The sequence below is a fragment of the Capra hircus genome, chromosome 17, assembly GCF_001704415.2.
Source record: "Capra hircus breed San Clemente chromosome 17, ASM170441v1, whole genome shotgun sequence".
In the NCBI taxonomy this organism is placed as follows: domain Eukaryota; kingdom Metazoa; phylum Chordata; class Mammalia; order Artiodactyla; family Bovidae; genus Capra; species Capra hircus.
In genome coordinates, this window is record NC_030824.1 from 7,201,714 (window position 1) to 7,224,705 (window position 22,992).

Consider the following 22,992-nt stretch of genomic DNA (forward strand, 5'->3'; position numbering starts at 1 on the left):
TTTGTTGTTGTGTGTTTTTGAAATCTTCATAGGATTTTAGAAAGCAGTGATTGACATACAAGTGACTCCAAAAGATAGAGTTGGGGTTTTTAAAAAAAATTCAGATCAATGGCTGTTCTTGGTAGACTCAGTCTGAATTGTCTTAAGCTTGGTTTCCCATTCAGGGTTGAATTGATCCTTAAGGAAATGAAAATGCATAGTGGGAAACTGGAGGACTGTGTCTGAGTTCTGTTCGCCCAGAGGCCAGGTCTAGAGGCACTGTGGTGGGAAGAGGCACTGTGTTTCTGGGTCGTGTCTAGGCTGTTTTGGGGAGGATTCTGTTTCCTCTGTGACTCTCCAGGTCTGACGGTGGAGTGGGAGGAACACAGTCTACAGGAAGGGCAAAGGATCAGCATCCCAGAGTCCATCTACAACAATGGTTGCGTGAAAGATGTAGATGAAGGCTTGGAGGTAAATGCAGATCCTTGGAGGGGTGGGGGGGTGGGGGGGGGCCCGGAGCCAGAACCTTCTCATAAGCCTGGTAGCGGCAGAAACTGTCTAAACCTCTAAAGAGGTCGGTTTGTCCTTTGCCCTCAGGCAGCAGAAAAAATTGGTTTTCCCTTGATGATCAAAGCTTCTGAAGGCGGCGGAGGGAAAGGAATCCGGAAGGCAGAGACTGCTGAGGACTTCCCCATCCTGTTCAGACAAGTGAGCTCCTCGCGCCGTGTGTTTTTCCACGTGTCTTTGGGAATTGTGCTTCTTCGGTTAGTGGCCACCAGATTCTTTCCACTAATGTTATTGTGTCACAACCGAGAGGACGCGTGGGGGAGCTGAAATATTGCTGTGTTGTTGCAAAGCGAATGTATGCATCTTTATTCACAAAAGTCCAGGGCTTGGGTTGATCTATACACTGTTTCCTTAGATGTTTGATTCTACGGACCAGTGTGTCTGTAAAGGATTTCAGAGATACCTGTTTGTGAGGATATCTATCGGTGACTATTTGTCTATCGAGAGATGGAATATTTTGTACAGTTTAGCAGTTTCAGTATTTTTAATGTTTGTAGATGATCAATTTTATCGTTGGAACAAATCGTGTATTTACTTATTTGTAGCTGGTTTTCTATTTTTAAACCATTTTGCCTGGGGGATGGGGGAAGGAATACATTAGGAGACTGGGATTAAAGTATGCACACTACTACATTTAACATAGATAACTAACAAGCACCTACTGTGTAGCCCAGGGAACTATACTCAATATTATGTAATAACCTACAAGGGAAAAGAATCTGGAAAAGAAAAAAAAAAAAAAAAACAGCATGACTCCTGTTAGCCACTGGGTTTCTTTCCAGTACTTTTCCTGTAGTATATACTTTTGCACAGACCTTCATATAGTTCTAGACTTTTTAAATTACTTTGTGTGTTTCTGACGGTGCCGAGTCTTCGTTGTTGCGCGCTGGCTTTCTCTAGTTGCGGCGAACATCCTCACTGCGGTGGCTTTCCTTGTCGCGGAGCACAGGCTCTGGAACATGCGGGTCGGTGGTTGTGGTGCACTGGCTTAGTTGACCTGAGGCGTGTGGGATTGTCCCAGACCAGGGATCAAACCTGTGGCCCCTGCATTGGCAGGCAGAGCCTTAACCACTGGACCACCGGGGAAGTCTCCACAATTCTGTTTTATTATTTTTCACAGAAGTGGGATCCTCCCATGTGTTACTGCAATCTCTCTTTTTTTTAAATTGTCTTGCGAATAACTCCATGTGAATCCTTATTTTTACTCCATATTCTACATTATGTATTTTTGATCATATTTGATTTTGAGAACGTTATATCTTTGAGAAGAGGTAACACTAAAAGCTCAACAAGACCGTGGGCATCCCTGCCATTGTTGCGCGCTCTCCTTGGAGAGCTTCCTGCTCCAGCCCTGCTTCCCCAGGGAAGAGCCTGCCACCCCGCCATCCTCCTACCCCAGGTGCAGAGCGAGACCCCTGGTTCGCCAATCTTCCTCATGAAGCTGGCCCAGCACGCCCGGCACCTGGAGGTCCAGATCCTCGCCGACCAGTACGGGAACGCAGTGTCCCTGTTCGGACGCGACTGTTCCATCCAGCGGAGGCACCAGAAGATCATAGAGGAGGCGCCGGCTACCATTGCCATGCCGGCAGTGTTTGAGTTCATGGAGCAGGTGGGCTCTGGGGAGCTTGGGTGGGGGAGGCATCTTAGCTCAGCGCCAGCGAGAGCTCTCAATGCCCAAGTTGCCAAAGTGGAGTGGGTATCCAGGAAGAGATGAAGGGGCAGGGGGTGGAGGGAGGAGATGAATTTAGCCTCACGCAGGTTTATTGAGCTATGATCTCTGAGGTCCTGAGGTCATTTACACACTGCAGGTCCTCAGCCTGCATTCGGTCGGGAAACCGGGATGTTTCCCCCCCACACCCCGAGAAAACCACCGGCACCCCCTTCTTCCCCATCTTGTCTGCAGTGTGCTGTGCGCCTGGCCAAGACGGTGGGCTATGTGAGCGCGGGGACTGTCGAGTACCTCTACAGCCAGGATGGCAGCTTCCACTTCTTGGAGCTGAATCCCCGCCTGCAGGTGGAACATCCCTGCACAGAAATGATTGCGGATGTCAACCTGCCTGCTGCCCAGCTGCAGGCAAGGAGACGGGCTCTGAGCCCTGCGGGGGCTTCTGCCCAGAGCTGAGGGTGGGGGTCTCCTGTCCTGCTTAGGTCAGACCTCCCTCCATTTGAACTGGCCTGGTCATTGCTTCCTGCTGGGAGTCACTCACACACTCTGGTAGGATATGCCACAGGTCCCTTTGAGTCGGTCACATCCTAAGACCCAGTAGACTCAGTGTGATCCTTTGGCTCAGCTGATGTCCTCCGTCATCCGCTTCTTCCTCATTCCTCCAGATCAGCTTTCCCTGCGTCCTTCACAAAACTTTCTTTAGCTCTGCACCTGGACGCTGTTTCCCCTCCCCTCCCACCTACTAAGAGTCTGTAACTTTTATCTGATGCCCATTATGTGTTGTGACTGTTGCTTCTTTGCCCAAGGACACGGCTCCAAGGGGGCAGAGGCAAGCTGTCTCTTTCTTTCCTTGCGTCTCCCATGTTGTACCATCTTGTGGCCCCAGGAGGAGCTCAGTATATTCCAAATCATTCACTGTACTTGTAGCTCTGTGCTCTGGGTTCGAGGACTGACCCTCTCATGGGATAGACTTCTTGATTTCAGATCGCCATGGGTGTGCCGCTGTACCGGCTGAAGGATATCCGGCTTCTGTATGGAGAGTCCCCGTGGGGGATGACGCCCATTTCTTTTGAGACCCCTAGCAACCCTCCCATTGCCCGAGGCCATGTCATCGCAGCCAGAATCACCAGCGAAAACCCAGATGAGGCAAGTCGGGGGGTGGTGGTAGGGGGCCTGCGTTTCCACTACCTCCAACCTCCCAGCTTGGGGCAGACCCCAAACCTTAGCCTGGAGGAGACGCCCAGACCTCACAGTTTACAGACAAGGAAACTGAAGTGCGGGAAGGGAAGGGATGAAAGGGTTTATCCACAGGTGCTGTGTGCCAGGCACCAGGCAGATGCCTGGTGTGTCAGAGGACAGCCACGCCTCAGGGCATTGTCACCCTATATCACAGCTCCAGAGGGTGGGACGACCCGCCTCATGCCCAGGACCTGCTGAGCCCAGGGCCGAGTCCCAGTGGTGCACTGCAAAGGTCACATATGTCCACCTGTGGGACGGGCAGCTGGGTTTAGAGCGCAGATCCTTGGATTTCTGGCCCCGTGAACTTTTGACTACATACAACATACAGTCTAAGGCAGCGGTCCCCAACCTTTTTGGTACCAGAGACTGGTTTCAAGAAGACAGTTTTCCCGTGGACCAGGGTTGGGGGTGGGGATGGTTTGCGGATGATTCAAGCACATGGCATTTATTGTGTGTTTTCTTTCTATTGTTATTACATCAGCTGCACCTCAGATCATCAGGCATTAGATCCCAGTGGTTGGGGACCCCTGGTCTAAGGAGTCCCTCTGTGACTTGTTCTTACTTGTGCCTTAAAGTACCAAGCAGCTAGCGTCTGTCACAGTTTACGTGTATACTAACAGTTGTCACATAACCACCATAATCGACGATTTAGTTATTTAATGACTTCATTCAAGAAACTTGGGATGAGAGAAGTTTTATCCCCTCTCTCCTATGGTGACTGTATTAGTTTGGGATCTTTGGCTGAGAACAAACAATCAATTCCAGTGGTGGGCAGGCAAAGTGGGAGACTTTTAGGGAGTTGATGGCTTATTCACAGGATGGAGGACCACGTATAGAAAAAACCCAGACACCTGAAACTTTGCATCTCTCGCCTCCAAGCATGTCTGCCAAAATGAATGCCTTTATCACAGGCGATCCAGGCCAGAGCATCAAACCCACCTCTCCCCTTTTACCAGCATTATACTCAGAAGGGGGTGGGTCGTTCTCACAAAGGGAGTTTATGTGTGCGTTAGCATCAACTAGGGCTAACATTGCGTTTCTGTATCTGCCAGACTTTTCATAGTCTAGAATTGGAAATCCCTCTCTTATAAACATTTTCTGATCGACAATGGCAAGCACGTAAAATCAGTAGGTACCGTCACTCAGCTCCATCAGGTGATTACCGGTCCCCAACTCGGTTGTTATCTTTCAACTCTTTTTTTTTAAGAATAAAAATTCCACACCTTGACGTGCTCACATGGATACACCTGCACTGCTCATGACAAGTATCAATATTTTATTGATCACACTAAGCTCTCGGGTGTGGGAGGGGCTCTTGGGTTTTCCTAGGATTTAATTCTGATGAAAATAGATCTGGAGTAATAATTTCTTCTGTTTTGCTTTTTCTGTCTGGGCTGCAGGGGTTTAAGCCAAGCTCCGGAACGGTCCAAGAATTGAATTTCCGCAGCAGCAAGAACGTATGGGGTTACTTCAGGTGGCTGCGACTGGTGGCTTACACGAATTTACGGATTCCCAGTTTGGGCACTGCTTCTCCTGGGGGGAGAACCGGGAAGAGGCTATTTCGTTAGTATCTCCCTCCCTCCCTCCCTTCCTTCCACCCCTTCCTTTGAGAAACTAGAAATTATTAGCCTGTGGCTTCAGACGCAGAGCAGTTAGGGGGATGAAGAGCAGACCTTATCTTAAACACCTTATGCCAAAGTCCAAGAACACAATCTGCCCTCTTCCCTCGTTTGAGACCTGTGACAACATACATGGAATCAGTTCACCAAGGTCACTGATCTTGAGCTTGTTACAGGTTGAACTTGAAGGTGATCCAAAGAATGTTCAAGGTGATTCCAGGAGTTTAAAAGGTGCTCAGTGCTATAGCTTTTTATTTAAAAACAAAAAAAAAATGGTGCAGGGGCCCTCTTTTAAATTTAAGTCTCTTAAGTAGTTCCCCGAGAAATCCACATTGACAAAGAAGTCCTCAAATGCCAAAACACCTACATCTTTTTAAAAATTGAAGTATAGTTGATTTACAGTGTTGTCTTAATTACTGATGTATAGCAAAGTGATTCAGAGCAGGCAGTGGCGCCCCACTCCAGTACTCTTGCCTGAAAAACCCCATGGACAGAGGAGCCTGGTGGGCTGCAGGCCATGGGGTCGCAGAGAGTCGGACACGACTGAGCAACTTCACTTTCACTTTTCCCTTTCCTGCATTGGAGAAGGAAATGGCAACCCACTCCAGTGTTCTTGCCTGGAGAGTCCCAGGGACGGGGGAGCCTGGTGGGCTGCCGTCTATGGGGTCGCACAGGGTCGGACACGACTGAAGTGACTCAGCAGCAGCAGCAAAGTGATTCGGTTAAACACATATATGTGTACATTCCTTTTTTAAAATATCCTTTTCAGTTACGGGTTATCGTAAGATATTGAATACAGTTCTCTGTGCTATACAGTAAGACGTTGCTGTTTGTCCATCCTATAGATAACAGTCTGCATCTGCTAACCCTGGCCTCCCACTCATCCCTCCCCCACCCCCACCCCTTGGCAATCACAAGTCTGTTCTCTGTGTCTGTGAGTCTGTTCCTGTTTCGTGAGGACGTTCACTGGCGTCGTATTTTAGATTCCATGTATAAGCGATATCATCTGGTGTGTTTCCCCTATAACACTCTCCCTGATTTCATAGAGAGTGGAGTTTTCTGCCCTTTAGACTGGACATGTGTTTGATGGGAGGGGGCCCCTCTGGGAAACGAGGTGGTTACAGCCAAGCTGGCGACTGCGTTGCGCAGAGTGGGGAAGGGGTGTCAGCCATCTGTCCACGCACCCCAGGCGCACTGGGCAGCTGGGTGGACAGCTAGAGAATGACTCCTCCTTGGGACACTGAGGGATTTTGACAGGTCCAGCAGGAGAGAGGGTCAAAGTGACTGGCAAGGTTGATAACAATTATAATCACTAATTAATCATTTCATAGCAGCTAACATTTACTGATCAGGGACCATGTTCTTTATATGGGTTGTCTCATTTGAATCCCCAAGTACCTGTGAGAAGGCAGAGTTATCCCCCCATTTTCCAGATGAGGACACTGAGGCCTGGGCGGTTTAGTCACTGGCCCAGTCCATGCTGGAGGCTGTCTGATTTGGGACACTCTCTTCTCTACGGTTCTGGCTCATTGGGAACCGTGCTGGAGCTGATGACACATAGGTGAATTGGGAAAACAATCTGTGTGCCCTCCCCTCAAGGAACATGGTGGTGGCTTTGAAGGAACTATCCATCCGGGGCGACTTCAGGACAACTGTGGAATATCTCACCAACCTTCTGGAGACTGAGAACTTTCAGAGCAACGACATTGACACCAGCTGGTTGGATAACCTCATTGCCGAGAAAGTGCAGGTAGAGGGCTGCATGCATCTCCCCTGGGGGTCCCGGAACCACCACCCTCCCCCGGCTCCCTGTGGCCTTGGTCCCTGTGGATACTGACGCACAGAGTCTCTCCCAGGCTGAGAAGCCAGATATCATGCTCGGGGTCGTGTGCGGAGCCTTGAACGTGGCCGACTCCATGTTTAGAACATGCATGACGGATTTCCTACATTCACTGGAAAGGTAGGGCGTAGGGGTACTTCCTTTCCCCTCTTGGGATACGTGTTGTGGCAAGTAAGGTAGACACGTGTGTTCTTTGGGTGCAAATCAGTCACCCCGCAGTCAGTGAACCCCTCCTGTCGTCACCTTCTCCCCCTGCCCTCAGTCTTTCCGAGCATCAGGGTCTTGTCCAGTGAGTCGGCTCTTTGCATCAGGTGGCCAAAGTATTGGAGCTCCATCTTCGGCATCAGTCCTTCCAACGTGCTTGCCTCTGTAGAATTCCTCAGATACACCTGGGATGCCCTGGAAGAGGCTGGATGATTGGGGTGGGGGGACGAGAGGGAGTCTCAAGGCCAAGACAGCCGTCATCCTACTGACAGCCACGTACATACTCATGCTGACTTGTGTAAGTTAAGTTACAACGGGCAGGAGTTCAGAGAGGAAGATGTGAACTTGAGAAGCAAAGCAGGTTATAGGTCACCTCTATAAATGAATCAGGTGGCCAGTGAAATGGACCCCATGAAGATGGCCAGGAGGTCCCTCTTAGGATGGACCAGGGTTTCCCAGCCTCTGTACCACTGGCATTTGGGGCTGGGTCATCTTTTGTGGTGAAGGCTGACCTGTGCCAGATGGGACGTTAGCCCATCCAGAGCGTCCCCTCCTCCTCCGGAAGTCAGGACAATCGAGTGTGTCTCCAGATACTGCCATCTGTCCTCTGGGGAGAGGCAGAAATCTCCCTCCCCCTACCTCGCCCCCATTGAAAACCACCGTGATGAGCAAAGGAGACTACCAAAAGGGAACTAGAAGGATGAAAGGTTTTAGTTCTTGGATCATGTGCTTTTTAAAAAAATATTCTTATTTATTTGGCTGCACTGGGTCTTAGTTGCAGCCTGTGGGATCTAGTTCCCTGACTGGAAATCAAACCCAGGTCCCCTGTGTTGTAAGCGCCAAGTCTTAGCCATTGGACCACCAGGGACGTCCCAGACAATATGCTTTTGAACGGTAATAGAGTCACAATATGGGCTTCCCTGGTGGCTCAGCGGTAAAGAGTCTGCCTGCAGTGCAGGAGACCTGGGTTTGATCCCTGGGTTGGGAAGGTGTCCTGAGGAGGGCATGGCAATCCACTCCAGTATTCTTGCCTGGGGACTCCCATGGACAGAGGAGCCGGCAAGCTATAGTCCATAGGATTGCACACAGTCAGACACGACCGAAGCACCTAAACAGCAGCAGCAGAGGCCCTGTCTGTGCACTGGTTTCTTTCACAAGCAGGTGGCAGGATTCCCGCATAAGGACTTTTTCCGAGAAGCAGCAGCATGGAGTTTGCATCTTGGGAAGCCCTTCTGAAATTTCACATCCTGCAGCAAGACCAGTTCCCTTCAGTTCTAAGGGGTATCAGGTTCCTTGGGACTGTCCATCCCTTGACTTTATCAACCAGCCGTGGTGACGGTTAGGAGAGGCAAAGAGCAGGTGGCTTTTAAAATCCAGAGAATGGGTGGCCACAGAGTTCCTGGTCACTCCTAGACTTACTGCAGGTCTGTCTTCTCTCCCAGGGGCCAAGTCCTCCCCGCAGACTCTCTGCTGAACATCGTGGACGTGGAATTAATTTATGGAGGCGTCAAGTACATCCTCAAGGTAAAGGTCTCTATTTCTTGGATGTCTCCAACACTCTGGGGGCTCAAGGGAGTTTTATTTCTGCCACACACCACCCCTGCAATGGATTTTCTCATGCCTGCTCCCGGGACTCCCCTTGCAGTTCCATGACCTTGAAACCTATGGGCTTTGGGTACAGAACCCGTAGGCTTGGACCTCATGCACAAACAAAGCATAATAGAGCTTGTATTGGTTTCCCACAGCTGCCGTAATTAAGTTCCATAAACCGGTGTCTTCACCAGTTTCACCAGAAATTCATTGTCTCTCAGTTCTGGAGGCCAGAAGTCCAACATCAAGGTGTTGGCTGTGCTGTGGTCTCTTAGGCTCCCAGGAACCACCCCTTTCCTAGCTTCCGGTGGTCGTGGACAGTCCTCGGTGTTCCCTGGCTTAGAGGTTATCACTCCAATTGCCGCCAGCCTCTGGCTTTGTATGGCCACCTGTGAGTGTGTCTGTGTCTGTCTTCATCACCCTGTGCCTGTCTGGTCTCTTCTCGTCTTACAAGAATACCAGTCAGACTGGATTCAGGGCTCACCCTAAGCCGGCGTCCCTCCTTAACTGACTACATCTGCAAAGACCCTGTTTCTGAGTAAGGTGACAAGCCAAGGTTCTGGGAAGGACATGGACTTGGGGGGACACTGTTCAACCCCTCACAGTATGCGAGCAGAACCACGGCTCAAGGGCAGAACCTGTCCCCACAGGTGGCCCGGCAGTCTCCGACCATGTTCGTCCTCATCATGAACGGCTCTCACATCGAGATCGACGCCCACCGGCTCAACGACGGGGGGCTACTGCTGTCCTGCAGCGGCAACAGCTACACCACCTACATGAAGGAGGAGGTGGACAGGTGTGTGGCCAGGGACACCCAAGCCAGCTCCCCCACCCGCCCACCGTGGGGTCTGTGCACAGGCTCAGGCTCTCAGCCGAGGCACCTTCTCCAGGACCTTCTGGGGCTCTTGGGGGATTCATCTTGAGGGTGGAATCCCAGGCTGCAGGTTGGCATCCATGGAAGGTCCCTAGGCATCCCTTTTCTCGCAATGTGGACGGATTCAGGGCTTCCAGCTCCACAGCCTGTGAGGTGTGCACTGAGTCCCAGCGGCTCTGGGTCTGAGCTGCAGTGTCCACACCCATTGGAGCAGGGCTGGGAGAAGATGCGGTTATCCAGTTAGGGTAATGGCTATTTATATGATCATCTGTTGGGTTGGCCAAAACGTTTGCTTGGGTCTTTCTATAAGATGTTATCTACGAATAAACTTTCTGGCCAACTCAGTACTTACCCCAGGTGTCAGGCTAGGTGTCAGCAGAGAGCCGTGGTCACGACTCATGGAGTCTTGTCGGGAAAAAGACACATCGAACAAGCGGATGGCTGCAGGGAAGGTTGCTGTGGGTCAGGGTGGGTGGAGCATGGGGTGACCTGGAAGCGCTCAGTGGGGGAGCCTCGCGAGACAGAGACCCTGTTACTCTGGGGTGTCTGACCAGCCCGAGCTCACACAATGAAACACAAACCCCTACTCCCACCGCTGACAGGCAGCAAAGACCCCAGGCCAAGAAGAGTAAAGTGGCGGAGGGATGGAGGTGGGGGTTCCAGAGGTCCCAGACCTGAAAACCAGTTAGGGAATGCAGGTTCCTTTCCAAGTCCATGGAAGAAGGCAGACAAGATACACCCCAGATTGGCATTGTGTTACCTCTTTTTAACCCGTGTTCTCTCTGCCAAGAATATTTAGGGTGATTATAGGCACCGCCCATGGGGCATGCTCTTCCCGGTTCTGTTACAGAAAGTGAAAGAGTTAGTCTCTCAGTCATATCTGACTCTGCGACCCTGGACCAGAGCTCCTCTGTCCTTGGGGATTCTCCAGGGAAAAATACTGGAGCTATTCCCTTCAGGGGATCGTCCCAACCCAGGGATCGAACCCAGGTCTCCCTCACTGCAGGCAGATTCTTTACCGTCTGAGCCACCAGGGAAGCGGTTCTGTTATAAGGAGAAGCCTTTCCCTGGGTCAGTATGTATTGAATAATATCGATATTGCTGATTGCTTTCTCTGTGCCAGAGCCTGTTGGAATTATGTAAGGGAAAAGAAGCTAGTTTTCTGCCAGGAAGGGGCCCCACCCCAGCTCACCCCCAGAGTCTTTGGGGTAATTGTCAACACCATTTGGGAAGAGTGGAGTGAGTCGCTCAAACCATCCCAGGGTGATGCTCCAGGCTGCTGTTAGGGAGGGAAGACACTGTCAGAAGCCTGACTCCGGCACCTTGGTAGATGGTGCCCTCCTGTGTCCCCACCACCTCCTTCTCTCTCCAGTTACCGAATCACCATTGGTAACAAGACGTGCGTGTTTGAGAAGGAGAATGACCCCACAGTCCTGAGATCCCCTTCGGCTGGGAAGCTGGTGAAGTACACCGTGGCGGACGGGGAACATGTTGAAGCTGGGGGCAGCTACGCCGAGATAGAGGTGACTGCAGAGCTGGCCCCCAGGGTGGGGCTGCAGCCGGGCCGCCCTCACACCTGCTCCCCAGGGGAGGACCCTCTGGGCAGGCTGCTGCACTCAAGCCAACAGACCGCCCCTTCCTCCTGAGCTCTCTCGTGCAGATCCCTCAAAGAGCCACTACGTGAGGGGTTCAGCCCCAGTTCCCTGCCTTATTCCATGGGAAAAAAAAAAATCTCAAAAAATGTATACCTCCCCAGCTGATAAATGATAATGATGCTGACAGTTAAAAAGTGGTAACCCAACACCTGCAAAGCACTTACCACGTGGCAGGCACCCTTCTAAGCATTTTCTCTGTCTTAATTCCTTCTTTAACCTTCCTGGCAATCATGAGTTGGACCCATACAGAACCTCCATTTTGCACAGGAAGACATGGGACCCAGGCAGCCTAAGAAAGTCACTCAAGGTCACACAAAGCCAGGATTCCAACCTGCTCATTCTCTGCTGCCAAGGAAAAGAAAGAATTTTGTAATGAAGCTGCAGCAGTATTAGGAGCTGGCGCCTCTTGGCCTCCTGCTGTGTGCCCTCCGGCTTAATCCTTATCAGTGCCCTATGAGACAAGCCTGTCATTTCCCCACCCCCCATTTTACAGTTAGGGAAACTGAGGCTCAGAGAGCAGACGGCATGTGCTAGAGATCACAGAGTGATGGGTGGGGTGCAGGGGTCCAGCCCAGGCCTGGCTGACCTGAGTGACCAAGCTATGAACTTTTGAGCAAAGGGCAGGATGGTCCTGTCTAAAGCCCATACATGCTAACAACATTCATCGTGTCCACACGGCCAGACTCAGACCAGTTAAAGAGGCTGATGACTGGGCTGGAAGCACATTCTTCGTTCCCCAGAGGGTTTTCTCTCTGCCTTTAAGAAAAGGAGCCAGTCATAAAATGTACCTCATTTTAGGAAGATAGGTATCAATCACCCTACATCCTATGATTTAGCTGTGTTTCTAAGAGAAAGGCCTTCCTTTGGAAATAAGGAGCAGTTTCCACCGCTGTAAAATGGGCACAGTGAACACAAGCCTCCCTGACTGGCTTTGCAGACGGTAAAGATTTATGACCAGCGCCGTGCCTGGCACACAATAGATTGTGTAAATGCTGCCTCTCTCTCCCCACTGCACTTGAACTCTGCCCACAGGGTCATTCTTTGTAAGTGACATGGTCTGTGCTCCAGAATTGCTAGTTTGGGGTGACCCAGGCCAGACCTGAGGGGCTCCACCTAAGTAGAAATCACTTCTTTGTGCAAAACAGGTCATGAAGATGACCACAACCCTGAACGTGCAGGAAAGTGGCCGGGTGAAGTATGTCAGGCGCCCGGGGGCTGTGCTGGAAGCTGGCTGCCTGGTGGCCAGGCTGGAGCTCGATGACCCTTCTAAAGTGCGCCCGGTATGTGACACCCGGCACAGCTACTCCGTGAGCCGGACAGGCTGGTGGCTCCTGGCCCTCGAGCCTCACCCACCACGATGGGCACAGGAACGTGCCTGCCTGTGGCCACACCCTCCTCAGCACCCCACTAAGAGCAAAACCCACGTGCTTCCGATGATCTTCAGGGTCCCCCAGGGGCTGCGTCCCGCTTTCTTCCCTGGCTTCACCCCCTGCCTCCCTCTCCCCCTTAATCACACGCCCTGAACTCCTCCCCCTCAGGGCCAGCTCCCTCTGCCCAGAGGAACCTTCCCCCAGATGCGCGCAGGGCTCGTCCTCTCATTTCCTGTAAACTGTGATGCAGCCCTCTGCCCCGCAGTGCTTTATATAGCATTGTCACGTCTCCGTGACGTGAAATGACCTGCCCTCCTACAGTAAGCCAGGCGTGCGGGGAGGTGGCTCCCCATTCATGCAGGTAATGTTTGTTTGTTTTTCTCTACAATAATTAGAATATATGCCCAGGAAGAAAAAAAGCTAGAAAAGCATTAAAAAAAAAAAATTGTCTCTTTTCTCCAAAGTATCCTATCAGTTTCATTTGTTTTCTCCTCTTTCTTTTCGTTATTGTCTTTCAAGGGTTCCCAAAGCTAGGAATAGAGTGAGCTTTGTTAGATAACAGGAGATGAATCTGTGTCTACCTTGCGATTCGTTTTAGCAGACGTTTCCCGCCCGGCTGGGTTCTGGAGACAGGAACCCAGCCACCAGTCCCAGCAGGCTCATGATTGCCTATGAGAAAGACAGGCAGATAAATCTTTGTAATTCAGCTCAATCAGAGGGACCGTCCTTGGCCACTGGCTCTGGGGGTCCAGAGGGAGAAGCAGCAGCAGATTGTGAAGAGAGGAAGCCCTCCAGTTGATCTTGAAGGGCGAGAGGAGCCTGCAGGGCTGGGAGCGGAGTGGAGGGGATGGGAAGCTGAGGGTTCTGGGCCAGCAGAATAGCACGCCCCCAGCTCCCAGGTTCCAGTGCCTCACACGGCCGGTGGTGAGTGGATGTGCTCAGTCGCTTAGTCGTGTCCGACTCTGCGACCCCATGGACTGTAGCCCGCCAGGCTCCTCTGTCCCTGGGATTTTCCAGGCAAGAATACTGGAATGGATTGGCATTTCCTACTCCATATTGAGTGGATATTTGTAAAATAAATTAACAGGTGAATGAATGCATGAAGTCAGTGTTGCCCCTTTTTAAAAAAAAAAAAAAAAAGTTTGGCCTCACCTCACAATATGTGGAGTCTTAGTTCCCTGACCAGGATTTGAACCTGTACCCCCTGCATTGTAAGACACAGCCTTAGCCACTGGACCACCAAGGAAGTCCCTTTGGGGAGCTTTCTGTTTGAGAATCCTCTACGGCCAAATATTTACAAAAAGCACGTACATTTGTATGAGAGTTTCCTAGATTTTCTCTGTGCTAGGCATTCTTCTTTGGGATTTGAGCAAAGCTGAAAAGAAATAGAAAAATAGGGAGATGATACTGGGTAGCAAGCAAAGCCAAACAAAAACATCTGTCAGCAAAAATAATCAGCAATAGGAAAAGAATTTTATTTGAGCCAAACTGAGGACCCCAGCCTGGAAGACAACCTTTCAGATAACTCTGAGGAATCGCTCCCAAGAAGCATGGTTTTCAGCACAGTTTTGTGTCTTGTTGGAGCAATGAACATGAAACAAATCAGGAAGCCTTTCCTCTAAGATTAAAAAAAAAAAAAAAAAAACGAAAAGGAAAAAATCAGACCAACATGTGCACAGCAAGTCACCATGGCCTTGGCCTCCAGGAAGGGAGTCCTGCTAGCCTCAGAGGAGAACCAGCATTGGCATCCCAGGAGGGAAGGCACTGCATCACTGTTTTATTTATTTTTTAGCTTTTTATTTTGTATTGGAGTATAGCCAATCAGTAAGGTTGTGATAGCTTCAAGCAGACAGCAAAGGGACTCAGCCATACTCATCTCTATTTCTAACATGGACTTTCTGTACTTCTGGTCAGTGTGCTCTTTTCTTTAATAATTAAAGCAGATGTCCAGTGTGTGTTTGGCTATAAACAGGCTGCTTAGTTAGCATGAAATTCAAGTTAACTCATGTAGAAGCCACAATGACTTCCCCTGACCTCTACATGTGAACATTTTTTTAAAAAAGACAATCACATCTAACACTCTCCAGAATTATTTGGAATGCATAATTGATTACGGTATTTACCGAGGGGAAGATTTGGAACCCTCAAACAGGGGTGTGTATGAGCAGTTTTAACTTTGCAGTAGGATGCTTTCTTCTGTTCCCCCTCCCCTTCAGGCTTCATCCTAACCACACTGTGCGTGTGGCGTACATACCGTGTGTCGGTGGCTCTGCCTTGGCCCTTGGCTGGTCCGGCTCTTTGGGAGGCCACGGTGGTCTTGACCTCTGGCTCCTGTTGTGTCCCATCAGGCTGAGCCGTTTGCGGGGGAGCTCCCCTCACAGCCAATGCTGCCCATCCTCGGAGAGAAACTGCACCAGGTTTTTCACAGCGTCCTGGAAAATCTCACCAACATCATGAATGGCTACTGTCTGCCGGAGCCTATTTTTAGCATCAAGGTGGGTCACGTGTGCAGGGTAGGTGAAGAGCCCAAAAAATCCCAGAGATCTTTATTGGGGTAAGAAATGAGAAAGTCTGTCGTTTCCATCAAGGACCTGTTCTCAGGGGATTCCTCAGTTTCACTGTAGACATCAGAGTTCGTTTCTCTCTGATTATAAACTGGTGTAAAGGTTACATTGCCTTTGGGGATTCAGTTCAGCTCAACACTGAGAATGTTCACACCGTAAGAGAAGAGTCGATGTGGGTCATCTCTTAAAGACACAGTAAGGAAGCGACTTTGTCCAGAGACACAACTCTGTTCATCCAGGGTCCCTTTGTCTGTAGAGAAGTAAGTCCTCAAATTTGCAGCCCTCTGTGAAGGGCCTGTGCTGCTGAACTCGACATCAGTAGGTATAAAACCACTGCTCCGTCACCTCTCCCAGAACAGTCCATCACAGCGATGGTGGTCCTGGTGATAATGGCCAGCTCTAGCCTGGTACACGCTGTGTGCCAGCTACCACACTAAGCACTTAACACTAATTAAGTCATTTTACCTTCCCAACAGCAGGGAGGTAGGAACTCTTACTATTTCCATTTTATAGGAGAGGAAACTGAGACACAGGCTACAAAACTTGCCTATTTCACCCATAAGGAGGCAAAGAGGGGGTTTGAACCCTGACCCTCCTGCTTCAGAGTCCGTGTGCTTAGCCCCTATGTTAGGCTGCCTAATTACCAGCATTGCAACATTTTTTTAGCCTCTGTACTTGCCAGTGTGTGCATGATTTCAAGTTCAGACTTTACAACCACATTACGGGGTTGACAACATTCTCCTTCCCATTCAAAACCATCAACAGTTCCAGTGACCCAGAACTGCACAGGGCAGTGCAGCTATTAAGAGTTTCTGAGTTTGCATCCTGGCGTTGCTTCCTACTAGCTAGGTGACTTTGGGTAACTTAATTAACCTCTCTGTTTCAATATCCTCAAACGGAAAATGGGAGTACCGATTATACCTACTCCCTAGGGTTGTTTCTGAGGATCAAGTGAGAACAGGTCCATTTGGGTCCTTGAACAGCGTCTGGCACAAAGCAAGCGTCCCACAAACATCTGTGCTTTGCAAAGCCTGATGTCCTGACCCCACACCAGGCTGGCAGTTTGGATGCACAGGATGGGGAGTGGAGCCGTCCCGGGTGGGGAAGCCAGGTGGGTGTTCCTCCCACTCTGTGGCCGGGGCCGTTCCATCCTGGACTGTTCCAGAGGCTCCCAGGTCTAGACCTTTGGCTGCTAGAGCGCACGGGGCCTGGACGGCTTAGTGTGTCGGGCGACCCCCACCCCGGGCTGGGTGGCTGCACCCACGCCCCCTGCAGGCCTCAGGCTGACGCTCTGGTCCCGCTGCAGCTGAAGGACTGGGTGCAGAAGCTCCTGAGGACCCTCCGGAACCCGTCGCTGCCGCTGCTGGAGCTGCAGGAGATCATGACCAGTGTGTCGGGCCGCATCCCCGCCCCTGTGGAGAAGGCCGTCCGCAGGGTGATGGCCCAGTACGCCAGCAACATCACCTCGGTGCTCTGCCAGTTCCCCAGCCAGCAGGTAGGACCACACCCGCCAGGAGCTCAGCCCCCCATCAGTCTGGACCTCCAGCCTCTCATCAGATCAGGCTTTGTGAGACCCACACCGACAGCCCGAGATGCTGGGGCCTAAAAAGAGTTTTCTCTCACGCCTTCTCTGCAGAATCCCAGCATTTTCCCCCAAAACAGCAGTTTTAGATGGACATAAGCCGTTAACAGTAGTCCTGGGATTCGGAACAGGAGTAGGTGGTTGGTGCACATAGTCAGCATTTTCCAGAACTACACTGGCTGACGTAGGAGAGGAGGTTGTGAGTTTTTCTCGCCGGTGTGTAGTGTTGATTCTTCCTCCTCGGGTTTGTGTAGGGTGACAGTCGTGGGGCTCTACGTATATATCATATTTTCTGAGAATGGAAGCCATTCCCGGGGAGTATCAGAAATCTCTACTAATTCTGCAATGACCTCATTTTGTTCTTTTTGGGGCGGGGGTTGCTTTTATCAAGCATGTTAAAGGAAACCTACATCTGGAAGAGTCCTCTCTTTTTTATTTTCATGCCCTCGGTCTGGTGAGAAGGGCTTCCTTGCACCATTACCCCCCACCCATGAGTTAGTAATTTGGGGAGCTCGAGGTCAGTGTAAGTCAGCTTATTCCCAGAAGTCAGCTTCTAAGTTGGAATATTGTTTGGCCATAAGAAGGAATGAAATGATTCATGCTACGCTGGGGATGAGCCTTAAAAACTTGATTCTCAGTGAAAAAAGCCAGTCACAAAAGTTCACGTTGCCCAATTCCATTTATATGAAACGTCCAGAGTCGGCAGATCCGTGGAGAAGAGACGGTAGATTAGTGTTTGCCAGGGGCTCAGGGCAGGGGTGAGTGACTGCCCACGGCTCTAGGATTTCTTTGGGTAGTGATGAAAATGCTCTAAAATTAGTGATGGTGGTTGCATATTTCTCTGAATATAGTACAAACCACTGAATTAAATAGACACTTTAAAAGGAAGGAGGGGAATATGATAGCGTATGAATTCTAGCTCAACTAAGAAATAATGAAAACAGCTCTCGAGGACCCCAGTGGAGAATCATACATGTTGGAATCTTCTGGAAGTTTGTTATTGATGCAGGTTTTTCATTCGAGGTATTTTTGTTGCCACAATACAGTATGCCAATAGCATTCAACCTAGTTGTAAAAATAGGACCCATCTGGCATCCTCGTGCGCCCTGGTGTTGGAAATTCCCTTCTCCTCTTTCCCTGGAGTGTTTGTGAAGAGGGATGGTGTGAACATGCATAAGTCTTTGCGTGATTGTTGTCGTCCTGAACTCTTTAGTCCTCAAGCCACACGTTGAGTGGGGCACACACAGCTGTTTCTGGGGGGCCAGAGGGCTTTGGGCTAGGGTTTTTGAATGCGTGGGCACCTGTGTGGGTCCTTCCAGTGACTTCTGTGTGGTGGACAGATTGTGTGGTCTGAGGGACCTATCCTGTTTTCCCGCTCAGATAGCCACCATCCTGGACTGCCATGCGGCCACCCTGCAGCGGAAGGCCGACCGGGAGGTCTTCTTCATGAACACCCAGAGCATTGTACAGCTGGTCCAGAAGTGAGTCCTGGGCCCTCCGTGCGATGTGGTGGTCACACTTTCTCATCCACATGTTGCCCCAGGGTGCTGCTATCTGAAGGGCAGGCTCAAACCAATCGACAGTGCCTGGGGTCTGAGACCCCAGTTCCAGCCCTGGCACAGCCCTGCCTAACAGAAGAACAAAGCAACATCCTTTACTTCCTAGTCTCAGTTTGCTGGTCTGTAAAATGGGAATTAAAAACACTTCACATGCTGAATCATTTTGCATTACCAGTAGATTAACTTTTGTAAAGTGCTGAAACACAGCAAGTCCTCATGGTAGCTTTGCTTATGAGACAATGGAATGAAATGACTTAGTAAGCTGTAAATGATTATAGAAATTATTCTTGTGATTTTGGGGGATCCTTGCAAAGGAGGAATTGGTAAAGAACTTGTTCAGTTGCTCAGTCATGACCAACTCTTTGCGACCCATGGACTGCAGCACACCAGGCTCCTCTGTCCTTCAGTATCTCCCAGAGGTTGCTCAAATTCATGTCCGTTGAGTTGGTGATGGTTAGATACCGTCTCATCCTCTGCCACCCCTCCTCCTGTTGCCTCAGTCTTTCCCATCATGAGGGTCTTTTCCAATGAGTCAGCTCTTCACATCAGGTGGCCAAAGTATTGGAGCTTCAGCATCAGTCCTACCAATGAGTATTCAAAGTTGATTTCCTTTAGGATTGACTGGTTTGATCTTGCTGTCCAAGAGACTCTCAAAGAGTCTTCTCCAACACTACAATTCAAGCATCAATTCTTCAGTGCTTAGCCTTCTTTATGGTCCAACTCTCACATCTGTACATGACTATTAGAAAAACCATAGTTTCAACTATACGGACCTTTGTCAGCAAAGAGATGTCTCTGCTTTTTAATACGCTGTTTGAAGTGAAGTGAAATGGAAGTCCCTCAGTCGTGTCTGACTCTTTGCGACCCCATGGACTATACAGTCCATGGAATTCTCCAGGCCAGAATACTGGAGTGGGTAGCTGTCCCCTTCTCCAGGGGATCTTCACAACCCAGCGATTGAACCCAGGTCTCCCGCGTTACAGGCGAATTCTTTACCAGCTGAGCCACCAGGGAAACCCAATACGCTGTTCAGGTTTGCCATAGCTCTCCTTCCAAGAACAAGCATCTTTTAATTTCATGGCTGCAGTCGGCATCCACAGTGATTTTGGAGCCCAAGAAAATAAATGTGTCACTGCTTCTACTTTTTCCCCTTCGATTTGCCATGAAGTGATGGGACCAGATGCCATGATCTTGCTTTTTTAAATGTTGTGTTCTAAGCCAGCTTTTTCACTGTCTTCTTTCACCAAGAGGCCCTTTAGTTCCTCTTTACTTTCTGCCGTTAGAGTGGTGTCATCTGCATATCTGTGGTTGTTGATATTTCTCCCAGCAATCTTGATTCTGGCTTGAGCTTCATCCAACCCGGCGTTTCGCATGATATACTCTGTGTATGAGTTAAATAAAGTGACAATGTACAGCCTTAGGCATACTCCTTCCCAATTTTGAACCAGTCAGTTGTTTCATGTCTGGTTCTGTTACTTCATGACCTACATACTGATTTCTCAAGAATCAGGTAAGGGGTAAGTCCCATCTTTGTAAGAACTTTTTAAAAGAATTTTAAGAACTTGTATTTTGCTTTACATAGCTCTTGAGCAGGGAGAACTATTCTGATGATAGAAAGAACAGCCCTTTTGTATGAAAACCCTACCCAGCAAGAAAGCTTTGCCTTCTTGGACAGAATTCAAACATTTTCAGACTGGAGTGAGTTAATTCAGCACATATTAGCCATGTGCCAAAAACTATAAGAGGTGCAGAAGACAGATGGCTATAGGAAAATGCCCTTCTTTTCAGGGCAATCCTTGGCTTGTGAGGACTCATACTAAAAATATAGGGTTGCAGCTGAGGAAGGAGATTTGCGTCTGGATTCCCCATAAAGTGAGAGTTCCACAGCCAAGGGCTAATCCTTCCCCCGGAACTCTTCCAGCACTAACCCTAATCCATCCTTTTTTAGTATAGGACAAATGACCGGTAGGTATGAACAAATGATAAATGGATCAAATTCCCTAGCAGGTTCTTTTTTGTGTTAAACATAAATCTCAGAGGTATATCCTGTATTGTGTGTGTGTGTGGTTTTTAAAAATCACATTTGAACACAGGAGCCTTTTTGGTTCGTACTTTTCTTTTAACGTCACTTGCTGGTGCTGGGGCAGTGCCAGTTTCAACTTTCCTGAAACTCAGCGTCCCATTCCTTATGTTCTGAAATGGTTTAGAAGAGGAAATAGTTTAAGGAACCTCCAGGTTACCATTTGGTTTTAAAAGGAAAGTGAAATGTACACAGGGATCATTTGGTAAATGTCTTAAGTTTTATTTTTCAAATTGTCTTTATCCATTGGATGGTTAATTGAAAATATTTGTCTTCACTCATTCATGCAAGGCTGACCCCATTCAGCATCCCAGCTCTGTGACTGTTTTTCCTTCTCTCTGGGGACCTCTGGTAGGATGTGTGACCTTGGGCAAGTCGTCACTCTCTGTGACTGGCAGAGTTAGCACAGATGGACCAACTCACACATCCCTCCCAGACCTAAGGATTAGAGGGTGCAGCCTCCAGATTCTTTTTTAAAAATATTTATCTATTTGTTTGGCTGTGTCAGGTCTTAGCTGTGGCATGCGGGATCTTCATTGCGTCATGAGGATCTTTGCTTACGGCTCACGGACTTTCTAGTTGTGACGCACGGGCTCAGCAGTCGCGGTGTGCAGCCATAGTTGCTCCACAGCATGTGGGATCTTAGTTCCCAGATCAGGGACCGAACCCATGTCCCTTGCATTGCAAGGCAGATCCTCAGCCACTGGACCATCAGGGAAGTCCTCCTCCAGATTCTTTCTCTTCAATGCTTTGGCCACCTGATGCGAAGAAATGTCTCATTTGAAAAGACCCTGATGCTGGGAAAGATTGAAGGCGGGAGGAGAAGGGGATGACAGAGGATGAGATGGTTGGATGGTGTCACCGACTCAATGGACCTGGGTTTAAGTAAATTCCAGGAGTTGGGGATGCACAGAGAGGCCAGACATGTCGCACTCCATGGGGTCGCAAAGAGTCAGACACAACTGAGCAACTGAACTGAACTCAACTCTTTTTTCAAGTCTTTCAAGTCCTGCTGGAGACAGCAGGCACCCCAGGACACGGAGCTGGTCACTCAGCGGCCTTCTCTCCTCCCCAGGTACCGCAGCGGGGCGCGCGGCTACATGAAGGCGGTGGTGTTGGAGCTCCTGCGGAAATATTTGCTGGTTGAGCACCATTTCCAACAAGGCAAGAGTTGCCACCCCAGGCACTGGTGATGAGTCCACGGGGGCCAGGGCCCGGAGCCTTACCCCACATGGCTTCTTGTCCCCTGCAGCCCACTACGATAAGTGTGTGATAAACCTCCGGGAGCAGCTGAAGCCAGACATGTCCCAGGTGTTGGACTGCATCTTCTCCCACTCGCAGGTGGCCAAGAAGAACCAGCTGGTGATCATGCTGATTGTAAGCAGGAAAAGGCGTCCTCTCCCTGCGGTTGGACAGGGCTCCACCGGCTTCCCCTGGAAAGATTCTGGTAGCCAGATTTTAAAATACTTCATACCAAACTTTGTTTTGGGTCTTTCCTCTCTTATTTGTTTCTTTCACCACGCTGCACAGCTTGTAGGATCTTCCCTGACCAGGGATTGAACCTGGGCCATGACAGTGAAAGCCTGGAATGCTAGCCTCTAGGCCACCAGGGAACTCTCGTCTTAGAAAACCATCAGCCTGGCCGTTGGACAGTGCCTGCGTTCCATGCTGTCCTTGGAGGCACAGGCCAGGGGAATGATAGAGACTGATGTCACCACCATTTGATAACACAAACCAAATCAAAATTTGGGAGGCAGAGAAGGTTGAGGTTAATTTCCCATGAGATTTCTTCAGCACAGACCTGCTTGTGTGCTTGTGTATGTGTGTGAAATGTTAATACGTTAAACAAATTTTCTGATGATAGAAACAAAATGTGGGCTCATTCTAATTAGGGACATGCAGAGGCAGAAAAGAATGACCCCCCCGCCCCGGCCCCGCCATCTGGTGACTGCCTGGAGAACAGCCTGGTGCGGGGGTGGGGGCGTGACGCCCAGGTATTCAGGGTCCCAGCGGTCACTGTTCTGTCTCAGTGGGTATCGAGGGAGCATCGACTCAGCCTTTCCTAAGCCCTTCTTGCATTTAGGGCGTAAGAGTAGATGCAAAGACTGGTCCCGCCCAGCCCTGGTCTCTAGCAGAAAGGTCCCTTGTTCCAGAAGCAGAGAGGAGGGTTGCCCATAGGAACTAGCATCCCTGCCTCGTTGGCAGGTTTCACCTCTATATCTTCTCTCTGGCAGGATGTCTCCAGGCCCTAGATGCTCCCCCCATGCCAAGGCTCCTAGAGTTGGCTTGCACACCTGCCCGAGAGACTCACATAGCCCTTACTCTTTGTTCATACCTGCTTCTGTTTCCCCTCATCCCTCTTCTGTGAAACTGAGCCCCTTAAATCAGGCAGAGACGTGCAGAGGAAAGCGTGAGAGGGCCTAAGGATAGGAGAACCTTGGGTTCAAATATGACTCTGCCTTGCATGTGCTTGGTAGCCTGGGGGCAAGGCACAGTGCCTCTCTGAGCCTCAGTTTTCTCATCTGTAAAATGGGTATCATATAGTAACTTCTCAGTGGGTGAAGGACATTTGAGGAAATGAAAGGGTCTAGCTGCTTGCCTGGC

The 22,992-nt window shown here is 49.9% G+C and overlaps 1 protein-coding gene across 1 annotated transcript in view; it reads left to right on the forward strand.

Annotated features, from left to right (window-relative positions):
* ACACB (acetyl-CoA carboxylase beta) overlaps positions 1-22,992 on the forward strand; it is a 98,867-nt gene that overhangs the window by 34,203 nt on the left and 41,672 nt on the right. Inside the window, 18 exon segments of the mRNA XM_018061094.1 lie at positions 341-450; positions 577-687; positions 1,946-2,155; positions 2,450-2,620; positions 3,197-3,358; positions 4,852-4,921; positions 4,924-5,014; positions 6,670-6,820; positions 6,927-7,030; positions 8,557-8,638; positions 9,355-9,500; positions 10,951-11,101; positions 12,379-12,513; positions 14,952-15,098; positions 16,474-16,662; positions 18,130-18,230; positions 21,464-21,552; positions 21,641-21,765. Of these exon segments, the coding sequence (XP_017916583.1) occupies positions 341-450; positions 577-687; positions 1,946-2,155; positions 2,450-2,620; positions 3,197-3,358; positions 4,852-4,921; positions 4,924-5,014; positions 6,670-6,820; positions 6,927-7,030; positions 8,557-8,638; positions 9,355-9,500; positions 10,951-11,101; positions 12,379-12,513; positions 14,952-15,098; positions 16,474-16,662; positions 18,130-18,230; positions 21,464-21,552; positions 21,641-21,765 (2,345 nt within the window).